The sequence below is a fragment of the Rattus norvegicus genome, chromosome 5, assembly GCF_036323735.1.
Source record: "Rattus norvegicus strain BN/NHsdMcwi chromosome 5, GRCr8, whole genome shotgun sequence".
In the NCBI taxonomy this organism is placed as follows: Eukaryota; Metazoa; Chordata; class Mammalia; order Rodentia; family Muridae; genus Rattus; species Rattus norvegicus.
The window spans coordinates 80805164-80826485 of NC_086023.1; the positions used below are offsets into that span (position 1 = coordinate 80805164).

Consider the following 21322-nt stretch of genomic DNA (forward strand, 5'->3'; position numbering starts at 1 on the left):
GAGCCAGGAGACCTTTCTGGAAGGCTGCTTACTGATGTTCAGGCCTGAGCAGAGGATCTTTTTCTATCATCAATGTTCAGGCCCATGTCTCCCACAACCCTGAAGGGGCTAGTGATTCCAGGTTGAAGAGAACTCTTACCATTAGCTCAAAGTTCAGATGAATTGTAGCAACAGTCACTGGCTGCTGCTGACTGATGTAGAGAAGAATCCTATACTGTACTCACAACAGGTAGAAAGAGAAAACAGATGTTAAAAGGTAACACAGACTCAGCAGTAAGACATGAGGTCATGCTTCCTACAGCTGTAAATCCAAACCTACTCAGACCCAACTGGAATTTCTACTGCCCCTTTCACCTCTTTGCATTCTGGCCTCGCTCTTTAACCACGATCAGCAATAGCTTTATTTTGTTGGCATTTCCATTCATATGCAGGGCAACTAAGAGATGGTAACAGGTGCTTTACAGAATACGCAGGTCAGATCTGGTGGTGGAAGTCTGTAACCCTAGCACTTGGGAGGCTGAGGCAGGAGAACTGCCATGAGTTTGAGTTCTGCACTCGCTATAGAATGAAACACCATCTCAAAAACAAACACCAACCAATCAACAACAACAAACATCTTTTAAATTTGAGGGGGAAATCATACAAGTCATATGTGTACAGCTCAGAGACTTGTCACATGTATATGTGCTCATGTGGTTACCAGGCAGACTGAGAAAAAGCCAGTGTTTCCTACATCCCACATAGCTCCCTTTGCCCCCGATTATCTACATCCCTACCACAGAGAACTATTACTCTGACTCAGTCACAGATCAATTTTTCTATTGTTAAATTAGTGCAAACAGCCTACAGATCTTGATTTTTGTCCTGCTTCTTTCACTTACTTGTTACTTGTTACTTGTTTTTTGGTACTTGATTCGATATTGTCAGTTACTACTACTCTATGTGAACATGCCACAGCCTATTTACCCACTCTCCTAGTTATAGCTATTCAAGTTGTGTACAGTGTGAAACCACATGTGTTATGGATAACATATCTGAGAACTTTCTCCAGGCCTTGAGGAGGACATGGACATATATACCTCCTTCTACCTAACAAGCTTCCTCCAGAGTATCCCATAGTAACAATCTACTGGCAGTGGATTATTTCTTACAGATATTTTTCTTGTAGAGCACAGGGCTGGAGCATGTACTTAGTAAGGTCTTGAGTAAGAAAAAACATAAATGAACTTCAAGGATACTGAGCAAGTCAATCATGAAAAGATAAAGACCACTCGATTCCACTTACATGAGGTATCTAAGACAGTTAAATTCACAGCAGTAGCGCATTAGAGGATGCAAAGGAGTAGCAGAGGGGAGATAAGGTTTACCACTTAACAGTTTGTTTGAGATTATGAAGAATTAGAGCAGCGGTGATGAGGACTTAGTACTGGATGCCATTGCAGCCACTGGACTGGGGCTGTGGAGACAGCTTAGCAGTGGAGAACACGGTTGTTGTTCCAGAGGTCCTGAGTCCAATTCATAGCACACACATGGTGGCTCATAACTACCAGTAACTCCAGTCCCAAGGAATCCAACACCCTCTTCTGGCCTCTTTTGGCACCAGGCACACAAGTAGTACACAGACATACATGTAAGCAAACCACCCATATACATAAAATAAATACAAAGTAAATTAATTAAGAAATAAAATACCAGGCTGGAGAGATGGCTCAGCGGTTAAGAGCACCTGACTACTCTTCCAAAGGTCCTGAGTTCAATTCCCAGCATCCACATGGTGGCTCACAACCATCTGTAAAGAGATCCGATGCCCTCTTCTGGTGTGTCTGAAGACAGCTACAGTGTACTTATATATAATAAATGAATAAATCTTTAAAAAAACATTTAAAAAAAAGAAATAAAATACCACTAAACTGTGTACTTAAAATGTTAAACTGCAAAATTTTATATATAAAAATATGTTACAATTATCCTTCATAGATTCTAGTTCTATAAATTTAAACATTTTTTCTTATAGTCCTTAAATAAAACAGCAACTGTTTATGTAGCATCTACACTCTATTAGACGGCACAATAACCTAGAGATGATTTAAAGTATATGGAAGGATGTACAAGTACAGCCCTCTCCACTTTACATAAGGAATATTATTTATATCACATATATCATTAGTATATATCACAGATTTTCTTATCTATACGTAGGAAAGGACCCTGGAACCAATCTCCCAGAGACTTAGGGATAACCGTGTGTACTATATATGGATTAAACAAACACAGACATCCAAATAATTAAAATTTACCCTCTAGGCTGGAGACATGCTGGTTCAACAGTTAAGAGCACTAGCTGCTCTTCCAGAGGACCTGAGTTCAATTCTCCATATCCATGAGAGGAGACGCAAAGCCATGTGTAAGCTTAACCCAAGGGAGCAGATACCTCTGGCCTCCTCAGGAACCTGCATTCATAGCACATTCCCACATGCAAACATAAATACATAAAAGTAAAAATAAATACTCTTAAAAGATGAAATTTGTCCTTGAAACACAGGGATATAAGGGCTGCTGTGTGATTTTATGTGAGATATTTATTTTATTTTTCAAAATGAAGGATTGATCACCCTAGTTCTACTGTAGACGGAACTAGTTGTAAGAGGATTAGACTTTATTAAGAATCAGTTTACCAGGGCTAGAGAGCTGGCTCAGCGGCTAAGCACTCTTGTTGCTCTTACAAAGGACCCAGGCTTGATTCCTAGTACCCACATGAGGCTCACCACAACTCTAACTCCAGCTCCAGAGAGATCCAATGCCCCTTCTCACATGGGCACTGTACACTCAGTGCATAGAAAAACAATGCAGGCAAAATATTCATACACTTAAACAAAATAAACAAATTTTAAATTTTTAAAGAATCAGTCTACCTCTGAGTTGTTCTAATTCTTACTCATGCAGAACCTTTCCAAGCTTTTGGCTGGAAGCCTAGAAAGTCTCTAACTCCTTGGTTCTTAAAGTTTTACTCAACGGGTATTTTTAGCTGAATTCTTTACATACTTTCCCATGACATTCGAAATCTACTAAATATAAGAAAAGGAAGGGAGTTGCTACCCGTTGCAGGTAGTCTTGCTGTAGAAGTGTCTCTCCTATGCACCACAAAGCTGCAGAAATTGTTCTGACTCTGGCATAGTGCCTGGACTGCTATACCCCCTCCTGAATTCAACAAATGTCACAAGGGATACCAGTGTTGAGCTGCAAGACTCTCCACATTGTCAGTCTCTCTTCTCACTCGGTCTCTGTTTGTGTCATACCTGTTGCCTAGACTACACCTAAAGTCAGCAATATGCTCAAGACACAAAGACATCTCATCGTTAGTATTTTTCTCTAAGATTTTAATTTATTTTCCCTTCATCATTTCTGCAACTCTCCAGTGAGATTTTTTGTTTTGTTTTGTCCTGTTTTGCTTTTCCAAATAACTTTACAATATAATTGTTGCAATTTTTCTGTTTCTTTCTTTTTTAAGACAGGGTCTCACTACATAGTCCTGAATCCCCTATGTAAACCAGTCTGGTCCTAGAGACCACATAGGCCCTCCTGCCTCTGCCTCTCAAATCCCGGGATTAAATGTCACCGCCCAGCCATCAGCTTCTACTCTTTATTTAATGTGAATGAGTGTTCCGTCTGCATACCAAGTCTGTGCCCTGTGCCTGTTGAGGCTAGAAGAGAGCATTGGATCCCCTAAAACTAGAGTTAAAGATGGCTGGGAACAGTGATATGGGTGCTGGGAATTAAATCTGGGTCCTCTGAGAAGGCAGTCGGGCTCTTAACTATTGAGCCATCTATCTCTTCAGCCCCCCACAATTTATTTTTTGTGTACAGGTGTTTCACCTGCAGTTATGTCTGTGCATTACATGCATGTAGTACCTATACAAGCCAGAAGGGGGCGTCAGGTCCCCTGAGTTGGGATTACAGATAGTTATGAGCAAATATGTGGGTGCTGGGAACCAATCCCAGGTCCTCTGGAAGAGCAGCTGGTGCTCTTAACCACTATGCTATATCTCTAGCCTCTTATCGGCTTCCTTATAATTGCTCCTCCAACCTACCACCTCCTTCTGTCAGTCAAGCATAGTGGAGTCCCAAAACTAGAGTTCCAGATAACAGTCATCAGTACCTGCTACAAGAGACATCATTTGCTTCCTGATGGGAGGATGAAAGATTTAAGGGACACAGGAACCAACTGCAATGGATAACCTCACTAGATGCTGATTCAAATAGAAGGATAAGAAGAAAAACAATAAAGGGGAAAAAAGAAATCTGAACACGTCCTGGCAATGACTATGATGCTCTGTTTACTTTTGATAATGGCGAGATAATTTTCTTTTTAAGTATTTCATCTCTTGGAATTATATACTAAAGCATTTTCTGCTGAAACTGTATATTGGAGATCTGTTCAAAATACCCTGAGTGGACAAAGAGTGAGGCGAGGGTGGGAGGAGGGTGGAAGACTAATTGCTGCGAGGCCTTAGAACTGATATTCATGGGTAATACTGAAGTTCCACTGACTTGACTTAAGAGTATTGGCCATCGTATCAGTCACCATGGGCAACTAATCTTAGCTTTGTGCTGAGAATGGCAGAGCACAGGAAGCCTGTGTTCTCTGGGCCTCAAAATACTAGAATTCCTTCTGTCTAGTTCAATAATCTCTAACTCAAAATTCTGGAGTGGTTTTGAACTGGATGTACCAACTCAAGGAAGTCAGGCTTGGGGGCATTTAGTGACATCCACTATACTTCACCCTAATACAGTGACCAACTGCTCAGCCTTATTTTCAGACTGCAAAGGATAAATATTGGTCTTTAACATAGGCAAAAAGATGGAATGCACTCAGAGAATGGAATGATCATTAGCTACCCAACAGTTTAAAGCTTTCCAGCTCTTACACCAGAGCCATCACAAAAGGAGATGTCTAACACAAGCGTTCTGAACAGCAGCACTTGTTTGAGTGCATAACAGTAACAAACTAGGGCATTTACTCAATCCTAACAATCCACACTCAGTTATCATCAGCAGACACCCTCATCCTCTGACACATAAGTCTTTATCCAACAGATAAGAAACAGACCCCCGGGGGTTGGGGATTTAGCTCAGTGGTAAAGGACTTGCCTAGCAAGCGCAAGGCCCTGGGTTCGGTCCCCAGCTCCGGAAAAAAAAAGAAAAGAAAAGAAACAGACCCCCGGCATTAACGATACTTGGGATGTGGCATATAAACCAATGTGGGTCTTCTCACCTCTCTTGTTGTGTGGTTCCCCAGGACAGCTGCTCCAAATTTGCCCTGCTTTGCATATTGACCGTTTATGCTATTGAAGCAAGAATACGACAAGTATCAGGATCCCTCTAAGCCATGAAGGGCCAGTTATCTGTTCTTAAACATCTAGGTGTCTGGCCTGTAGAAAAGGTCAGAGGTGGACAGCTTATAGTCTAAAGCTCTTCTGCAACTTCTTTTCCTTGAGACAGGGTCTCATTGGTACAACTCTGGCAGATCTAGGACTCACAGAAACCTGCAGACTCTGCCTCTCAAGTGCTGGGATTAAAGGCGAGTGCCATCATACCTGGTCCCAACATTTTTACTCTTCAGTCATTTACTATCCAGAGTATCCCTAAAAACTCAGGAAGCTGCTGTGGAGGGCCCAGACAGACAGGATAATGCTTCTGAGAAGGACAGGACTGCAGCCTGCTCAGCATGCCCTCCCCAGCTCTGAGGGCCTTCTCTCCCAGCTACTTACCATCGGTACGCATGCACTGCAGTGGCAAACAGCACTGAGGATGTGCCTGTGGTAGCTGGTGCTGGTTTTGGTGCTGACTGATTTCCTGAAGATGAAGAAAACAAAGGTCACTCATTTTTTGATTTTTAACCTCAAAACTAGCCTCAAAAATCCCACTTCGTGCTTCACAGTTAGTGTACCAATGCTTTCATTACCACTAAGCTCACTGGATCCAGAGATAGCTCCATGGCCATGTCAGGTAGTGAGGAAACAGACTCTAAATGACAGTAGATGAGGCTAGGCTCACACTAGCCCCAACACCATACACCACAGACAAATTTTCTAGCTAGACAGAAGTCTAGAAAACAGAGACATATTCTATTTTCTTTTCTCTTGTCAGTGCTCTGACAGCTAAGGTATGTAGAGTAAAGCTATTTCCCTCTCTGGTACGGGGAATGTAGGGTGATAGTGGAGACGAGAGTTCCTGGAAGGAGCGCTAGCTGATACTGAGCTTCCTACAAAGCTGATCAACTGATTAGAAGGCCAGTGACTAGGCCAAGGCAGGAGTGTTTTTGCAGAGTCAGAGCCCAGTTGCAACCTATCCCAGGCTGTCTTCAGCCCCTTAATAGCCCTCCCTTGCCCACTCCTATATCGAATCTAACATCTGGTGACTAATAGCTGGAGCCTTTCGGAATCTATTGACTTAAAAGACCACTAGCTTCCACCAACCAAAAGGCCAAGAATGTCATCAGATAGCATCTGAGGTCTACGGCAGAGATTTTTCTCAGTCTGTTTGAACCTCATGTCTCCACCACACTGTGTGAAAAGTGCCTTGATTTGTGACTCTCTTTGTTCTGTTCCCATAAAACTTTACCAAACTGTTAGCATATTGCAACATGAGATTTGGGGAGACCTCAATCTGTGTTCCCAGGGCCACAGTGGCTCATATTTGGCTTCAGAATACTCTTGTCCTCTTTGAGGTATATTTTTGTATTAACATTTAAATCATACTCGTCACCTAAATCTGTCAAAGGCTATATGGTAACAGTAGTTTTAAGATAGCATATTAAGGGTAAATTGCATTCTGATATTGTTTTGGCTTTTGTCTGTCTGTCTGTCTGTCTGTCTGTCTGTCTGTCTATTGGACATAGGGTCTCATTTACTAGTCCAACCTAGCCTGGAACTCATGGTCTGCCTCATCTCTGTGTCTGGGACCACAGGTGTTCACCACCATACCCTGTGCTAAGCTCCCTAGATGCATGTCTAGATAGAAATGTAATGAGAGTACATTAAGGAAAACTCAGTGAGCTTGCTTTCAAAACCTTCTTCTCTCTTTTCTATTTGAAGCCTCCCCTCAATTTCAGAGTACAAGTACATTGTAGAAAGTCAGATAGACACATGAAACCACAATGAAAATAGAAACCACCTATAACCTCATCAACCAAAATTAAACATCAGTAAACTGTTGAGTGTGAAGTGCTTGTTCTGAGTCCTTTTTCTGTACACATAAGCTCTACAGTAGCTTTTTCAGTATTTTAAAACAAAATAAAGATTCCACTTGGCCTCTTCCACTTCTCCCTGACCTCTTTGTAAGTCTTCCCTATATTCCCCCAAACGAACCTAGGTGGGCGGCTCATGGCTACTGCCTGAAATGCTGCCTCATGACAGCTACACAAAGCACTACGATTGAGTCTAAGAACGCTCCTCATTTTTTACTGTTATGCATAACACTATAGACAACATCTTTAAAACACGTGTGTGTGTGTGTGTGTGTGTGTGTGAGAGAGAGAGAGAGAGAGAGAGAGAGAGAGAGAGAGAGAGAGACTCTTTTTCTTAGACAAAATTCCTGAAAACAGAACTCTAAGGCGAAGAAGCATAACTAGCAAATTGTCTTGGCTCTCCCCTGCCCCAGAGAGCATACTTTGGGAATACCTCAGCAATTTACACCCTCCCATCAGGAGGGACTGCTCCACATCAATGCCAAGGGGAAACTGTCTTTCTAAATCTTCGCCGAGTAAGAGGACAACAGGAAAGGCAGAATACCATCTCATTGCTGTTTATGTAACTTTACTGATTACAGGGAAGTGGAAACTGAACATTTCCCAGCATCCAGATGCAGGCTGCTAGCTTAGAAATAACAGGAATGAGCTATAAAAATGAAGTGACCACTGTGTTATTTACTTATTTTCTAGGTGGTAAGGTCTATGTTTTCCTTACTGTGTTTAGTAAGCTAGATGCAGTTTAGTTTAATCTGTACTTTTGGTTGTAGGCAGTACTATGATAAATCTTTACTCCTGATGAAGCAGGAGTGGGAAGGCTAGCATTAAACAATCCAGACAAGTGTGAAACCCAGAAAAGAAAGTCACTATCTGGGAAATCCAGTCCTCCTCCCTGAGCATCCTCCTCAGAGCCAGGGCAGCATCCTGCAGTCCTCCCAGGCTGTTATTGCCATTGCCAAGGGCACGAGCAGAGCATGGTCATCATCCTGTGATCCTCCCACAGGGTTGATTCAGGATTCCCCCTTCTCTAGAGTCAACATTATTCTCATTCTTGGACTTAGCATTCAAGAGGAAATCTTTTAATGTGTAGTCTTGAAAAAAAAATTTTGAGCAAAGTTTTCTTAACTTAGTCTCCTTGTTCAGGGGCTGATTAGATATTTTTCTTATCTTCATTATTCATTAGTGAATTTATCTTGAGTCCTTTTTAATCTCTTCATTAAAAAAAGGCTTTCTTCAACCTACTATATCTTTAAAGGTAAAAATCTGTTTATTTATTCCTGTGTACCTTCTAGTTTCTCCTTCACTTGAAAAATAATTTTTCACAGGAAAAAATAAACTTACCTACCTTTATGAAGAAAAAGAAAACAACCACAATGACAACAACAAAACTGGGCCCATATGGTTGAAGAAGACAACTGACTTCTACAAGTCACCCTCTGACCTGTACACCTAAGTCACGGCATGCGTCCGCCTGTATACATATCACAACCAATCAGTGCATGTGGGGCGGGGGCATCAGACAGGGTTTCTCTGCATAGCTCTGGTTTTCCAGGTACACCAGGTTGGCCTCGAACTCACAAAGATCTGCCTGCCTATGCCTCCCCAGTGCTAGGATCATAGGTGTTGTGCCACCACACCCCGAACAATCAGTTCATTTTTGTTAAATGAGAAAAAAGTCAATCTACTTCAGCAGATAAGCCTGAGGTGGTTCGTGTTCCTCTACACCTATACGGTCAAACACTTTAATCAGAGTCAGAAGCACACAGCTAAGGAAGAAAAGAGGAAAATACACAAGGAACACATAGCTCGATGGCTGTGGCAGGGTACAATTGGATCTTGTTCCCACTTCCTAAATCCTTGTCGTTTCCTGAGTAGTAAGAGTGAGTGTCCTTTGAGAAATCTATTTGGCTCTTGCATGCTGCTCCTCAGAACTTTCTGGAGTCTTTCGTGTTTAGTCCCTTTAGTCATAACTGAGTTTATGCACTGTCAGGCATGGAGACATATGCCTGTAATCCCAGCCTGTGTGAGGCAGAGACAGGAGGACCTCAAGCTAGAGACCAGCCTGGTCTACATCCCAACATTTTTAAGCTGAAATTTTAAATCAAGAGAGATAAATAATACCTAAATCCCCAAATTTCATGTGGCTGTGTCTAGTGTCATGTGAGATACCTCCCACAGAACAGTTTTTATGGCCTATTTTCCTATTTTACCAGGTAAGGAACTTCAAAATGGCTAATCTACTTTTCTTTATTATGCTCTCTTCAGCTCTTTTCTGCCCATATAAAGCCAAAGTTCTATTCTCAACTCATCAGGACACCTCATTTTATAGAACAGTATTTATCGATTCTAGGACTGCAAATAAAAGCCAGTTAAGAAAGGTCTTAAAACTTAGTTGAAATTTTGTCTTTTGACATTGTTGCTGAGGTAACTCAAGGGTGGGGCTCCTGAGGACAGAGCCAGCCACCAGAAAGACAAAGTAATTACAGGATTAGGGACTATAACTTTCAGCTACACTCACCAATTTCAGGAAAGATGGGCTAGAACAAGCTGGATAAAACTTTTAAAGCACAAAGTTTGAAGAGCTTCCAGGTTATAAAGCAAAGTGCTAGGAGGATGGTCTGCCCAGAAAGAAGGTGATGATATAGCCAGAGAAGGCGGTGGTCCACTCAGAGATGGAGTGGTGGTACAACCAGAGAGGTCCAGAAACTGCATCCTCTCAACTTCCTCAGCCATCCTCTCTTCATCTCCTCACCTGGCTGGAATTGTATCCTTATCTTTTCTAATACATACACAAATGTTAAAAAAAAAAAAATACCCTCCTGAGCTGTATGAGCAACTCCTATGAGTTACCTGAACCTAGGAGAGGCCATGGGACCCTTGGTCAGAAGTATATCTGGACAGATAACTTCATAATTGAACGGAATCACAGGATACTCACATACTGTCAGCTGCAGAATGGCTTAGTACATAAGGAAAATCCTACATACCTCTCGCACCACAGAAGCATGCAGAGTCCAAAGGAATGGACAGGAGTGTTTGCATCTTCTCCTTGCATGGCCATCCATGAGGGATCTGCTTCAACTACTCCTCAACATCTTGCCAAGTATCCTCAGACTAGTCAGCATCGTGCCCGGCAGGTAAAAGGCCCTCCACACCTTGATCTTAAAGTATTTAACATATGTCCCTCACTACCTACTCTCTCTCCTCAGGGCTCTTCTATGACCAATCCCTTATCCTCTTTGGCTTCTTACCTCAAAACAGCAAAGTGTAATGGAAAGAATAGTTGTAGAGTCAGTCAATTCAGAGTCCAAATTTCAATTCTGCCATTACGGTTGACTAACCAAATTCCTAAACTGCTCAAAGCCTCCAAAATCTGGTCATGTTATCCACTTTATAAGAATGAAGTGACAGTCCACGGGGAGCACCAAAGACAGAGCAGATGCCTGAGACGTTATCAGTCTCTCATTCTCCCCTTTCAGCAGATGCTGCGTAACTAAGACTCCTGTGTCCTCCACGATAAATGAACCAGTACGCAACAGGGAGTGCTTCTGGCAGTTTTAGAGACAAGGTGCAGGGGATTCTGCCTGCTATTGTGCTCTCAGCTCCCAACTAAGGAAGGGCACCATCTAGCTGTCAGAAACCAGAACTGAGAGCTTCAACAGGCATTCACTACTGGGGTAAGCTTAAACTGACGAGTGGACAGCAGAGGACTTGGTGTACGCACTGTTAACTGAATGTGTTGTTGTAATCAAATAACTGACAGAAGCAACTTAAGGGGGGAGGGAGGAAGGGAGGGAGGGAAGGGTTTACTCAGGTCCAGTTTAAGGACAGAGTCCCTCATGGCAGGGAAGGCACTGCAGCAGGAACCTGAGGTAGCTGCTTATCTGCACCACAGTCAGGAAGCAGAGAGAATCAGAGAATCCTCCTCTTCATTCAGTGTGGATCCCTGCCCATGCATGGTGCCACCCACACTCGGAGTGGGTTTTCTCATCCAGTTAATCCAGTATAAAAACTCCTCACACATATACCCAGAGTTGGTCTCTTAGGCGATTCTAAATCTTATCAAATCGACAACTAATATTAACCATCATAGCATGTCACTTTCCAAAGACACTTAGCCATTCCAACCAACCTATTAAGACATAACCCTAAAGCCTCTTAACTTACCTGTTGCTGCTATTCCCTGGCCTTTCTTAGGTTGCTTTGGGGCTGTATACTGGAAGAATTCATTTCCATGGCCCACAGATGCTTGGTCCAGTCCAAAAAGAGAAGCCAGCTTGGCTCTGTTACATGAAAAGGAAAACAAAATGTCATTTGACATATCCCAATTGCAATCACTCTAAACACTGCTGCCCATACTTAAGCATCTCTAATGGTGTAACTCCCCATTCAGTAACAGAAGTAGCAGTTGAAGCTCTGAAATCAACACTGTGTTTGTGATTTGACAGCAATGGCTGACCCAAGCTCCAGCTGATGGTTCTTCCTAAAGATTGTTCAGATGCATTCACCACTGCCCAGATCACCACCACTTCCTCAGTTTATGCTGTCCTCACCTCTGACTGGACTACTGTAACAATCTCCTAACTCAGCTCCCTGCCTATGTCTTATGTAGTTCTTTTTCTCCCCCTGCCCCAGCTCCACCGCAGTACTGGGGGACTGACCACAGGGCCTTGAACATGCTAGGCATGTGTTCTCACTGAGCTATTCACTACCCCACCCCTTCCATGTTACTTCACTTTACAGTGGAGTGTTGTTAAACTGCACAGGCTGTCCTTGAACTCTCAATCCTCCTGTGTAGCTGGGATTACAGGGTTGTGCCACTAGATCTAAATAAATATAAAAAATATTTTTTAACCTAAACTCTGCAAGGTGTTTTTAGAGGATCCTTCAAGATCTCTCCTAACTTATATAACTTCATACTTGGCCATTTCTTATTTTCAACTGTGTGCTACAACTATTATAAGGAATTTTCAGTTTTTTTTCTTTATAAAGATTTTTTAGATTTATTATTGTTGTTGTTGAGATTTTGTTTTTGAGACAGGGTCTCATTATCTCACTATATAGCCCTAGGTGTCCTAGAAATCATGATTTAGACCAGGATGGCTTCAAACTTAGAGAACTGCCTGCCTCAGCCTCCCAAGTGCTGGGATTAAAGATGTGTGCCACCATGGCCAGCAATAATTTTTTTTGTGTGTGTATGGATGTTTTGCCTGCATGTGTCTGTATGTCACATGCAGTGCCTTCAGAGGACAGAAGAGGGCATCAGATTTCCTGGGACTTGTGCCACATGGGTTAGGAATCAGGCCCAGATAATCTGGAAGCAGGCCAGTGCTTTTAACCTATAGGCCACCTCTGAATCCCTTCAGTTTCTTGTATAAGGTGAGAATGTTTTGGGGGGAAGGGAGGCAAATGCTGGAGATTAAACTCAAGTGTCATGAAGGATGAGCACAGACTTGATTATTAAGCCACATCTCCAGGCCAAGGTAAGATCTTTTTTAAATCCAGTCTTTAGGAATACGATTCCTTCTGCCTGAAGTATTCTTTCTGGCTGCTCTTCCTGTAAGCTTCCCTAATGTAAGTTAGATGTTCTCCTACAGCTTAAGAGATCTTAGACACTAGGTAAACACAGGTGAACAAGACTGGGTTATTTTTACAGAAGTTTATGGTCAAGTGAGGAGATTATATATTAAGTAACATTTAATCACAAAACAAAGTCTGAGTTATCCAAAAGGGCAACAGTTCAATGGCAGTGTACCCTGCCACTAATTCCTAAATTTCTGTTCCTTAATTACTTACCTAGTCTGTTATATTCTATTATAATAACACAAATCAACTGAAAAATAATTAATTCTCAAATCCAGTCTGGCACTGAACTCTTCTCCAAAGTTATTCTTAGTTTGGGTGTACAAACTCTGAGGCTTCTCAACAATTCAATTCTTCTGACTTTTTTAAAAATGTAATTTATGTATGTGCATAAATATAAATTAGGATTTCATGAAATACACTCAATGTGGTTAGGTGGGGGACCCCACACAGGAGGACTGCAGTGGACAAGTGAGCTTCCTGGAGATGGTCTACACAGCCACAGTGAATGTACCTGGGGAGGCCCAGCCCAGGGCCTTTGTCTCCAGACTCCTCCTTGCTGCTACTCTGCCTTCTCGTGTCTCTCATTGCTGTGTTCCTCATGTATCTAGCATGGTATGAGGGGTTGTCAGGAGACCCTCACCACCTATAGTCTGGGGTGATTGTTTCTTGGGAGACAGACCACTCTATTGGACAATTTTCCTGCAGGTCAATAAACTTTCATAAAATAATAGTTTTGATGAAATAATGATTTTACAGAATTCTTTATTTGATTTAAATAGTTTTAGGAAGTTAGGGTAGTTGATAGAAAGTTTAAGGAGATAGTTTAAGTTGCTTTGCCAAAAAGATATAACAAGATTAGAATTAAGAGTAGAATGCGCCCCCTTCTTGTAGAGTAGTGAGGGCTGCAGAGGTTAGGAAAGGAGAGCAGTGGGCTTTCATGCATTACAAACATGTAATTGTACTTGGAAGGGAAAAATAGGCTTGGGACAAGTTAATAATCAAAGAAAACATTCATTCTAGGTTGGGTCTGAGTTCCTGGATCTTGTGATCTAGGGATGTGGCCACAGGTTTCTATGTACACCATGAAAAGACAGGGTTATAAATAAAAAGTAAATAATTCTATTCTGAGTATAAGACTAGAAAATATATGACTAGTCAGTTTAGCTGAACAAGACTTCAAAAATAAGACATAGATGATGATCTGGTTTTTTGGTAAATACAAATTGTCATCAGCTAAGCATAGGAAAAAACTTGAACAGACTAGCTTGCTTAAATCTGGCTAAACAGTGACAAAAGAATTACAGCTTTGAGGTTAAAAAAAAAAAATCAATCTCCATGATGAACTTGCAAGAGAAAGATACATGAAAACTGTTTAGTTAGGCATGAGTAATTAATACATAATCAATAATACAATATATAATCAATAATCCTGTTGTAATTTCCTTATGTGTAATGATTTCAATCTGTTTTTGAAGAATATGTTCTTGTGGTGATTGTTTTGTGGCTACGAGGTAATCGTTTTTCTTACATAGAGAAACTTGTCTTAGGTGATGTAAGAAGGCTAAGAGAGAGACCGGATTAACAGTTCTCTGCACCCAAATCCCGTGGGAGGGAGAGCTGAACCTTCAGAGAGGCAGACAAGCCTGGGAAACCAGAAGAGACTGCTCTCTGTACATACATCTCGGACGCCAGAGGAAAACACCAAAGGCCATCTGGAACCCTGGTGCACTGAAGCTCCCGGAAGGGGCGGCACAGGTCTTCCTGGTTGCTGCCGCCGCAGAGAGCCCTTGGGCAGCACCCCGCGAGCAAACTTGAGCCTCAGGACGACAGGTAAGACCAACTTGTCTGCTGCAAGAGAGCTGCCTGGTGAGATCGGGACACACAGAGGCAGAGTTCATCTAGGACCGGGCACGTCCTGTGTTTGCCGGAGGTCCCACGCCCGCGGATCCCGGGCCCGCAGCAGCTCTCTGCTCCCAGACCCTGTGGGAAAGAGACCTCACCGCCTGATCAGGTGGGCACTCCTGAGGCTGCAGAGCGGAAGAGACCACCAACACTGCCCACCCCTGCCCACATCCATGGCCCAAGAGGAAACTGTATAAGGCCTCTGGGCTCCCGTGGGGGAGGGCCCAGGAGCGGCAGGACCCCTGCCAGAGACACCGCCGGAACCTGAGGGAAACAGACCAGATAAACAGTTCTCTGCACCCAAATACCGTGGGAGGGAGAGCTGAACCTTCAGAGAGGTAGACAAGCCTGGGAAACCAGAAGAGACTGCTCTCTGTACATACATCTCGGACGCCAGAGGAAAACACCAAAGGCCATCTGGAACCCTGGTGCACTGAAGCTCCCGGAAGGGGCGGCACAGGTCTTCCTGGTTGCTGCCGCCACAGAGAGCCCTTGGGCAGCACCCTGCGAGCAAACTTGAGCCTCGGGACCACAGGTAAGACCAACTTGTCTGCTGCAAGAAAGCTGCCTGGTGAACTCAAGACACAGGCCCACAGGAACAGCTGAAGACCTGTAGAGAGGAAAAACTACACGCCCGAAAGCAGAACACTCTGTCCCCATAACTGACTGAAAGAGAGGAAAACAGGTCTACAGCACTCCTGACACACAGGCTTATAGGACAGTCTAGCCACTGTCAGAAATAGCAGAACAAAGTAACACTAGAGATAATCTGATGGCGAGAGGCAAGCGCAGGAACCCAAGCAACAGAAACCAAGACTACATGCCATCATCGGAGCCCAATTCTCCCACCAAAACAAACATGGAATATCTATCCAAACACACCAGAAAAGCAAGATCTAGTTTCAAAATCATATTTGATCATGATGCTGGAGGACTTCAAGAAAGACATGAACACACTTAGGGAAACACAGGAAAACATTAATAAACAAGTAGAAGCCTACAGAGAGGAATCGCAAAAATCCCTGAAAGAATTCCAGGAAAACACAATCAAACAGTTGAAGGAATTAAAAATGGAAATAGAAGCAATCAAGAAAGAACACATGGAAACAACCCTGGATATAGAAAACCAAAAGAAGAGACAAGGAGCTGTAGATACAAGCTTCACCAACAGAATACAAGAGATGGAAGAGAGAATCTCAGGAGCAGAAGATTCCATAGAAATCATTGACTCAACTGTCAAAGATAATGTAAAGCGGAAAAAGCTACTGGTCCAAAACATACAGGAAATCCAGGACTCAATGAGAAGATCAAACCTAAGGATAATAGGTATAGAAGAGAGTGAAGACTCCCAGCTCAAAGGACCAGTAAATATCTTCAACAAAATCATAGAAGAAAACTTCCCTAACCTAAAAAAAGAGATACCCATAGGCATACAAGATGCCTACAGAACTCCAAATAGATTGGACCAGAAAAGAAACACCTCCCGTCACATAATAGTCAAAACACCAAATGCACAAAATAAAGAAAGAATATTAAAAGCAGTAAGGGAAAAAGGTCAAGTAACATATAAAGGCAGACCTATCAGAATCACACCAGACTTCTCGCCAGAAACTATGAAGGCCAGAAGATCCTGGACTGATGTCATACAGACCCTAAGAGAACACAAATGCCAGCCCAGGTTACTGTATCCTGCAAAACTCTCAATTAACATAGATGGAGAAACCAAGATATTCCATGACAAAACCAAATTTACACAATATCTTTCTACAAATCCAGCACTACAAAGGATAATAAATGGTAAAGCCCAACATAAGGAGGCAAGCTATACCCTAGAAGAAGCAAGAAACTAATCGTCTTGGCAACAAAACAAAGAGAATGAAAGCACACAAACATAACCTCACATCCAAATATGAATATAACGGGAAGCAATAACCACTATTCCTTAATATCTCTCAACATCAATGGCTTCAACTCCCCAATAAAAAGAAATAGATTAACAAACTGGATACGCAACGAGGACCCTGCATTCTGCTGCCTACAGGAAACACACCTCAGAGACAAAGACAGACACTACCTCAGAGTGAAAGGCTGGAAAACAACTTACCAAGCAAATGGTCAGAAGAAGCAAGCTGGAGTAGCCATTCTAATATCAAATAAAATCAATTTTCAACTAAAAGTCGTCAAAAAAGATAAGGAAGGACACTTCATATTCATCAAAGGAAAAATCCACCAAGATGAACTCTCAATCCTAAATATCTATGCCCCAAATACAAGGGCACCTACATATGTAAAAGAAACCTTACTAAAGCTCAAAACACACATTGGACCTAACACAATAATAGTGGGAGATTTCAACACCCCACTCTCATCAATGGACAGATCATGGAAACAGAAATTAAACAGAGATGTAGACAGACTAAGAGAAGTCATGAGCCAAATGGACCTAACGGATATTTATAGAACATTCTATCCTAAAGCAAAAGGATATACCTTCTTCTCAGCTCCTCATGGTACTTTCTCCAAAATTGACCATATAATTGGTCAAAAAACGGGCCTCAACAGGTACAGAAAGATAGAAATAATCCCATGCGTGCTATCGGACCACCACGGCCTAAAACTGGTCTTCAATAACAATCAAGGAAGAATGTCCACATATACTTGGAAATTGAACAATGCTCTACTCAATGATAACCTGGTCAAGGAAGAAATAAAGAAAGAAATTACAAACTTTTTAGAATTTAATGAAAATGAAGGCACAACATACCCAAACTTATGGGACACAATGAAAGCTGTGCTAAGAGGAAAACTCATAGCGCTGAGTGCCTGCAGAAAGAAACAGGAAAGAGCATATGTCAGCAGCTTGACAGCACACCTAAAAGATCTAGAACAAAAAGAAGCAAATACACCCAGGAGGAGTAGAAGGCAGGAAATAATCAAACTCAGAGCTGAAATCAACCAAGTAGAAACAAAAAGGACCATAGAAAGAATCAACAGAACCAAAAGTTGGTTCTTTGAGAAAATCAACAACATAGATAAACCCTTAGCCAGACTAACGAGAGGACACAGAGAGTGCGTCCAAATTAACAAAGTCAGAAATGAAAAGGGAGACATAACAACAGATTCAGAGGAAATTCAAAAAATCATCAGATCTTACTACAAAAACATATATTCAACAAAACTTGAAAATCTTCAGGAAATGGACAATTTCCTAGACAGATACCAGGTACCGAAGTTAAATCAGGAACAGATAAACCAGTTAAACAACCCCATAACTCCTAAGGAAATAGAAGCAGTCATTAAAGGTCTCCCAACCAAAAAGAGCCCAGGTCCAGACGGGTTTAGTGCAGAATTCTATCAAACCTTCATAGAAGACCTCATACCAATATTATCCAAACTATTCCACAAAATTGAAACAGATGGATCACTACCGAATACCTTCTACGAAGCCACAATTACTCTTATACCTAAACCACACAAAGACACAACAAAAAAAGAGAACTTCAGACCAATTTCCCTTATGAATATCGACGCAAAAATACTCAACAAAATTCTGGCAAACCGAATCCAAGAGCACATCAAAACAATCATCCACCATGATCAAGTAGGCTTCATCCCAGGCATGCAGGGATGGTTTAATATACGGAAAACCATCAACGTGATCCATTATATAAACAAACTGAAAGAACAAAACCACATGATCATTTCATTAGATGCTGAGAAAGCATTTGACAAAATTCAACACCCCTTCATGATAAAAGTCCTGGAAAGAATAGGAATTCAAGGCCCATACCTGAACATGGTAAAAGCCATATACAGCAAACCAGTTGCTAACATTAAACTAAATGGAGAGAAACTTGAAGCAATCCCACTAAAATCAGGGACTAGACAAGGCTGCCCACTCTCTCCCTACTTATTCAATATAGTTCTTGAAGTTCTAGCCAGAGCAATCAGACAACAAAAGGATGTCAAGGGGATACAGATCGGAAAAGAAGAAGTCAAAATATCACTATTTGCAGATGATATGATAGTATATTTAAGTGATCCCAAAAGTTCCACCAGAGAACTACTAAAGCTGATAAACAACTTCAGCAAAGTGGCTGGGTATAAAATTAACTCAAATAAATCAGTTGCCTTCCTCTATACAAAAGAGAAACAAGCCGAGAAAGAAATTAGGGAAACGACACCCTTCATAATAGACCCAAATAATATAAAGTACCTCGGAGTGACTTTAACAAAGCAAGTAAAAGATCTGTACAATAAGAACTTCAAGACACTGAAGAAGGAAATTGAAGAAGACCTCAGAAGATGGAAAGATCTCCCATGCTCATGGATTGGCAGGATTAATATAGTAAAAATGGCCATTTTACCAAAAGCAATCTACAGATTCAATGCAATCCCCATCAAAATACCAATCCAATTCTTCAAAGAGTTAGACAGAACAATTTGCAAATTCATCTGGAATAACAAAAAACCCAGGATAGCTAAAGCTATCCTCAACAATGAAAGGACTTCAGGGGGAATCACTATCCCTGAACTCAAGCAGTATTACAGAGCAATAGTGATAAAAACTGCATGGTATTGGTACAGAGACAGACAGATAGACCAATGGAATAGAATTGAAGACCCAGAAATGAACCCACACACATATGGTCACTTGATTTTTGACAAAGGAGCCAAAACCATCCAATGGAAAAAAGATAGCATTTTCAGCAAATGGTGCTGGTTCAACTGGAGGTCAACATGTAGAAGAATGCAGATCGATCCATGCTTATCACCCTGTACAAAGCTTAAGTCCAAGTGGATCAAGGACCTCCACATCAAACCTCATACACTCAAACTAATAGAAGAAAAACTAGGGAAGCATCTGGAACACATGGGCACTGGAAAAAATTTCCTGAACAAAACACCAATGGCTTACGCTCTAAGATCAAGAATTGACAAATGGGATCTCATAAAACTGCAAAGCTTCTGTAAGGCAAAGGACACTGTGGTTAGGACAAAACGGCAACCAACAGATTGGGAAAAGATCTTTACCAATCCTACAACAGATAGAGGCCTTATATCCAAAATATACAAAGAACTCAAGAAGTTAGACCACAGGGAAACAAATAACCCTATTAAAAAATGGGGCTCAGAGCTAAACAAAGAATTCACAGCTGAGGAATGCCGAATGGCTGAGAAACACCTAAAGAAATGTTCAACATCTTTAGTCATAAGGGAAATGCAAATCAAAACAACCCTGAGATTTCACCTCACACCAGTGAGAATGGCTAAGATCAAAAACTCAGGGGACAACAGATGCTGGCGAGGATGTGGAGGAAGAGGAACACTCCTCCATTGTTGGTGGGATTGCAAACTGGTACAACCATTCTGGAAATCAGTCTGGAGGATCCTCAGAAAATTGGACATTGAACTGCCTGAGGATCCAGCTATACCTCTCTTGGGCATATACCCAAAAGATGCCCCAACATATAAAAAAGACACGTGCTCCACTATGTTCATTGCAGCCTTATTTATAATAGCCAGAAGCTGGAAAGAACCCAGATGCCCTTCAACAGAGGAATGGATACAGAAAATGTGGTACATCTACACAATGGAATATTACTCAGCTATCAAAAACAACGACTTTATGAAATTCGTAGGCAAATGGCTGGAACTGGAAAATATCATCCTGAGTGAGCTAACCCAAACACAGAAAGACATACATGGTATGCACTCACTGATAAGTGGCTATTAGCCCAAATGCTTGAATTACCCTAAATGCCTAGAACAAATGAAACTCAAGACAGATGATCAAAATGTGAATGGTTCACTCCTTCTTTAAAAGGGGAACAAGAATACCCTTGGCAGGGAAGAGAGAGGCAAAGATTAAAACAGAGACTGAAGGAACACCCATTCAGAGTCTGCCCCACATGTGGCCCATGCATATACAGCCATCCAATTAGACAAGATGGATGAAGCAAAGAAGTGCAGACCGACAGGAGCCGGATGTAGATCGCTCCTGAGAGACACAGCCAGAATACAGCAAAGACAGAGGCGAATACCAGCAGCAAACCACTGAACTGAGAATAAGACCCCCGTTGAAGGAATCAGAGAAAGAACTGGAAGAGCTTGAAGGGGCTCGAGACCCCATATGTACAACAATGCCAAGCAACCAGAGCTTCCAGGGACTAAGCCACTACCTAAAGACTATACATGGACTGACCCTGGACTCTGACCTCATAGATAGCAATGAATATCCTAGTAAGAGCACCAGTGGAAGGGGAAGCCCTGGGTCCTGCTAAGACTGAACCCCCAGTGAACTAGACTGTTGGGGGGAGGGGGACAATGGGGGGAGGGTGGGAAGGGGAACACCGATAAGAAAGGGGAGGGGGGAGGGGGATGTTTGCCCGGAAACTGGGAAAGGGAATAACACTCGAAATGTATATAAGAAATACTCAAGTTAATAATAAAAAAATAAAAAAAAAGGCTAAGAGAAAAAAATAAAGTTGTTGGAGCTTGCTTGGAGCTTTGCTTCATCCACCAAATGCGTGCGTGCGTGCGTGCGTGCGTGCGTGCGTGCGTGCGTGCGTGCGTGTATACGTACCT

The 21322-nt window shown here is 42.0% G+C and overlaps 1 protein-coding gene across 5 annotated transcripts in view; it reads right to left on the bottom strand.

Moving 5' to 3' along the window:
- Fkbp15 (FKBP prolyl isomerase family member 15) overlaps positions 1–21322 on the bottom strand; it is a 64267-nt gene that overhangs the window by 38808 nt on the left and 4137 nt on the right. For all 5 annotated transcript variants that reach the window (NM_001427372.1, XM_039111062.2, XM_039111061.2 and 2 more), the window contains exons 2-5: positions 11414–11529; positions 5769–5853; positions 5273–5342; positions 140–214 (exon numbers count right to left, since the gene is read on the bottom strand). In NM_001427372.1, coding sequence (NP_001414301.1) covers positions 140–214; positions 5273–5342; positions 5769–5853; positions 11414–11529 — 346 coding nt within the window. The remainder of the gene's footprint in view (positions 1–139; positions 215–5272; positions 5343–5768; positions 5854–11413; positions 11530–21322) is intronic.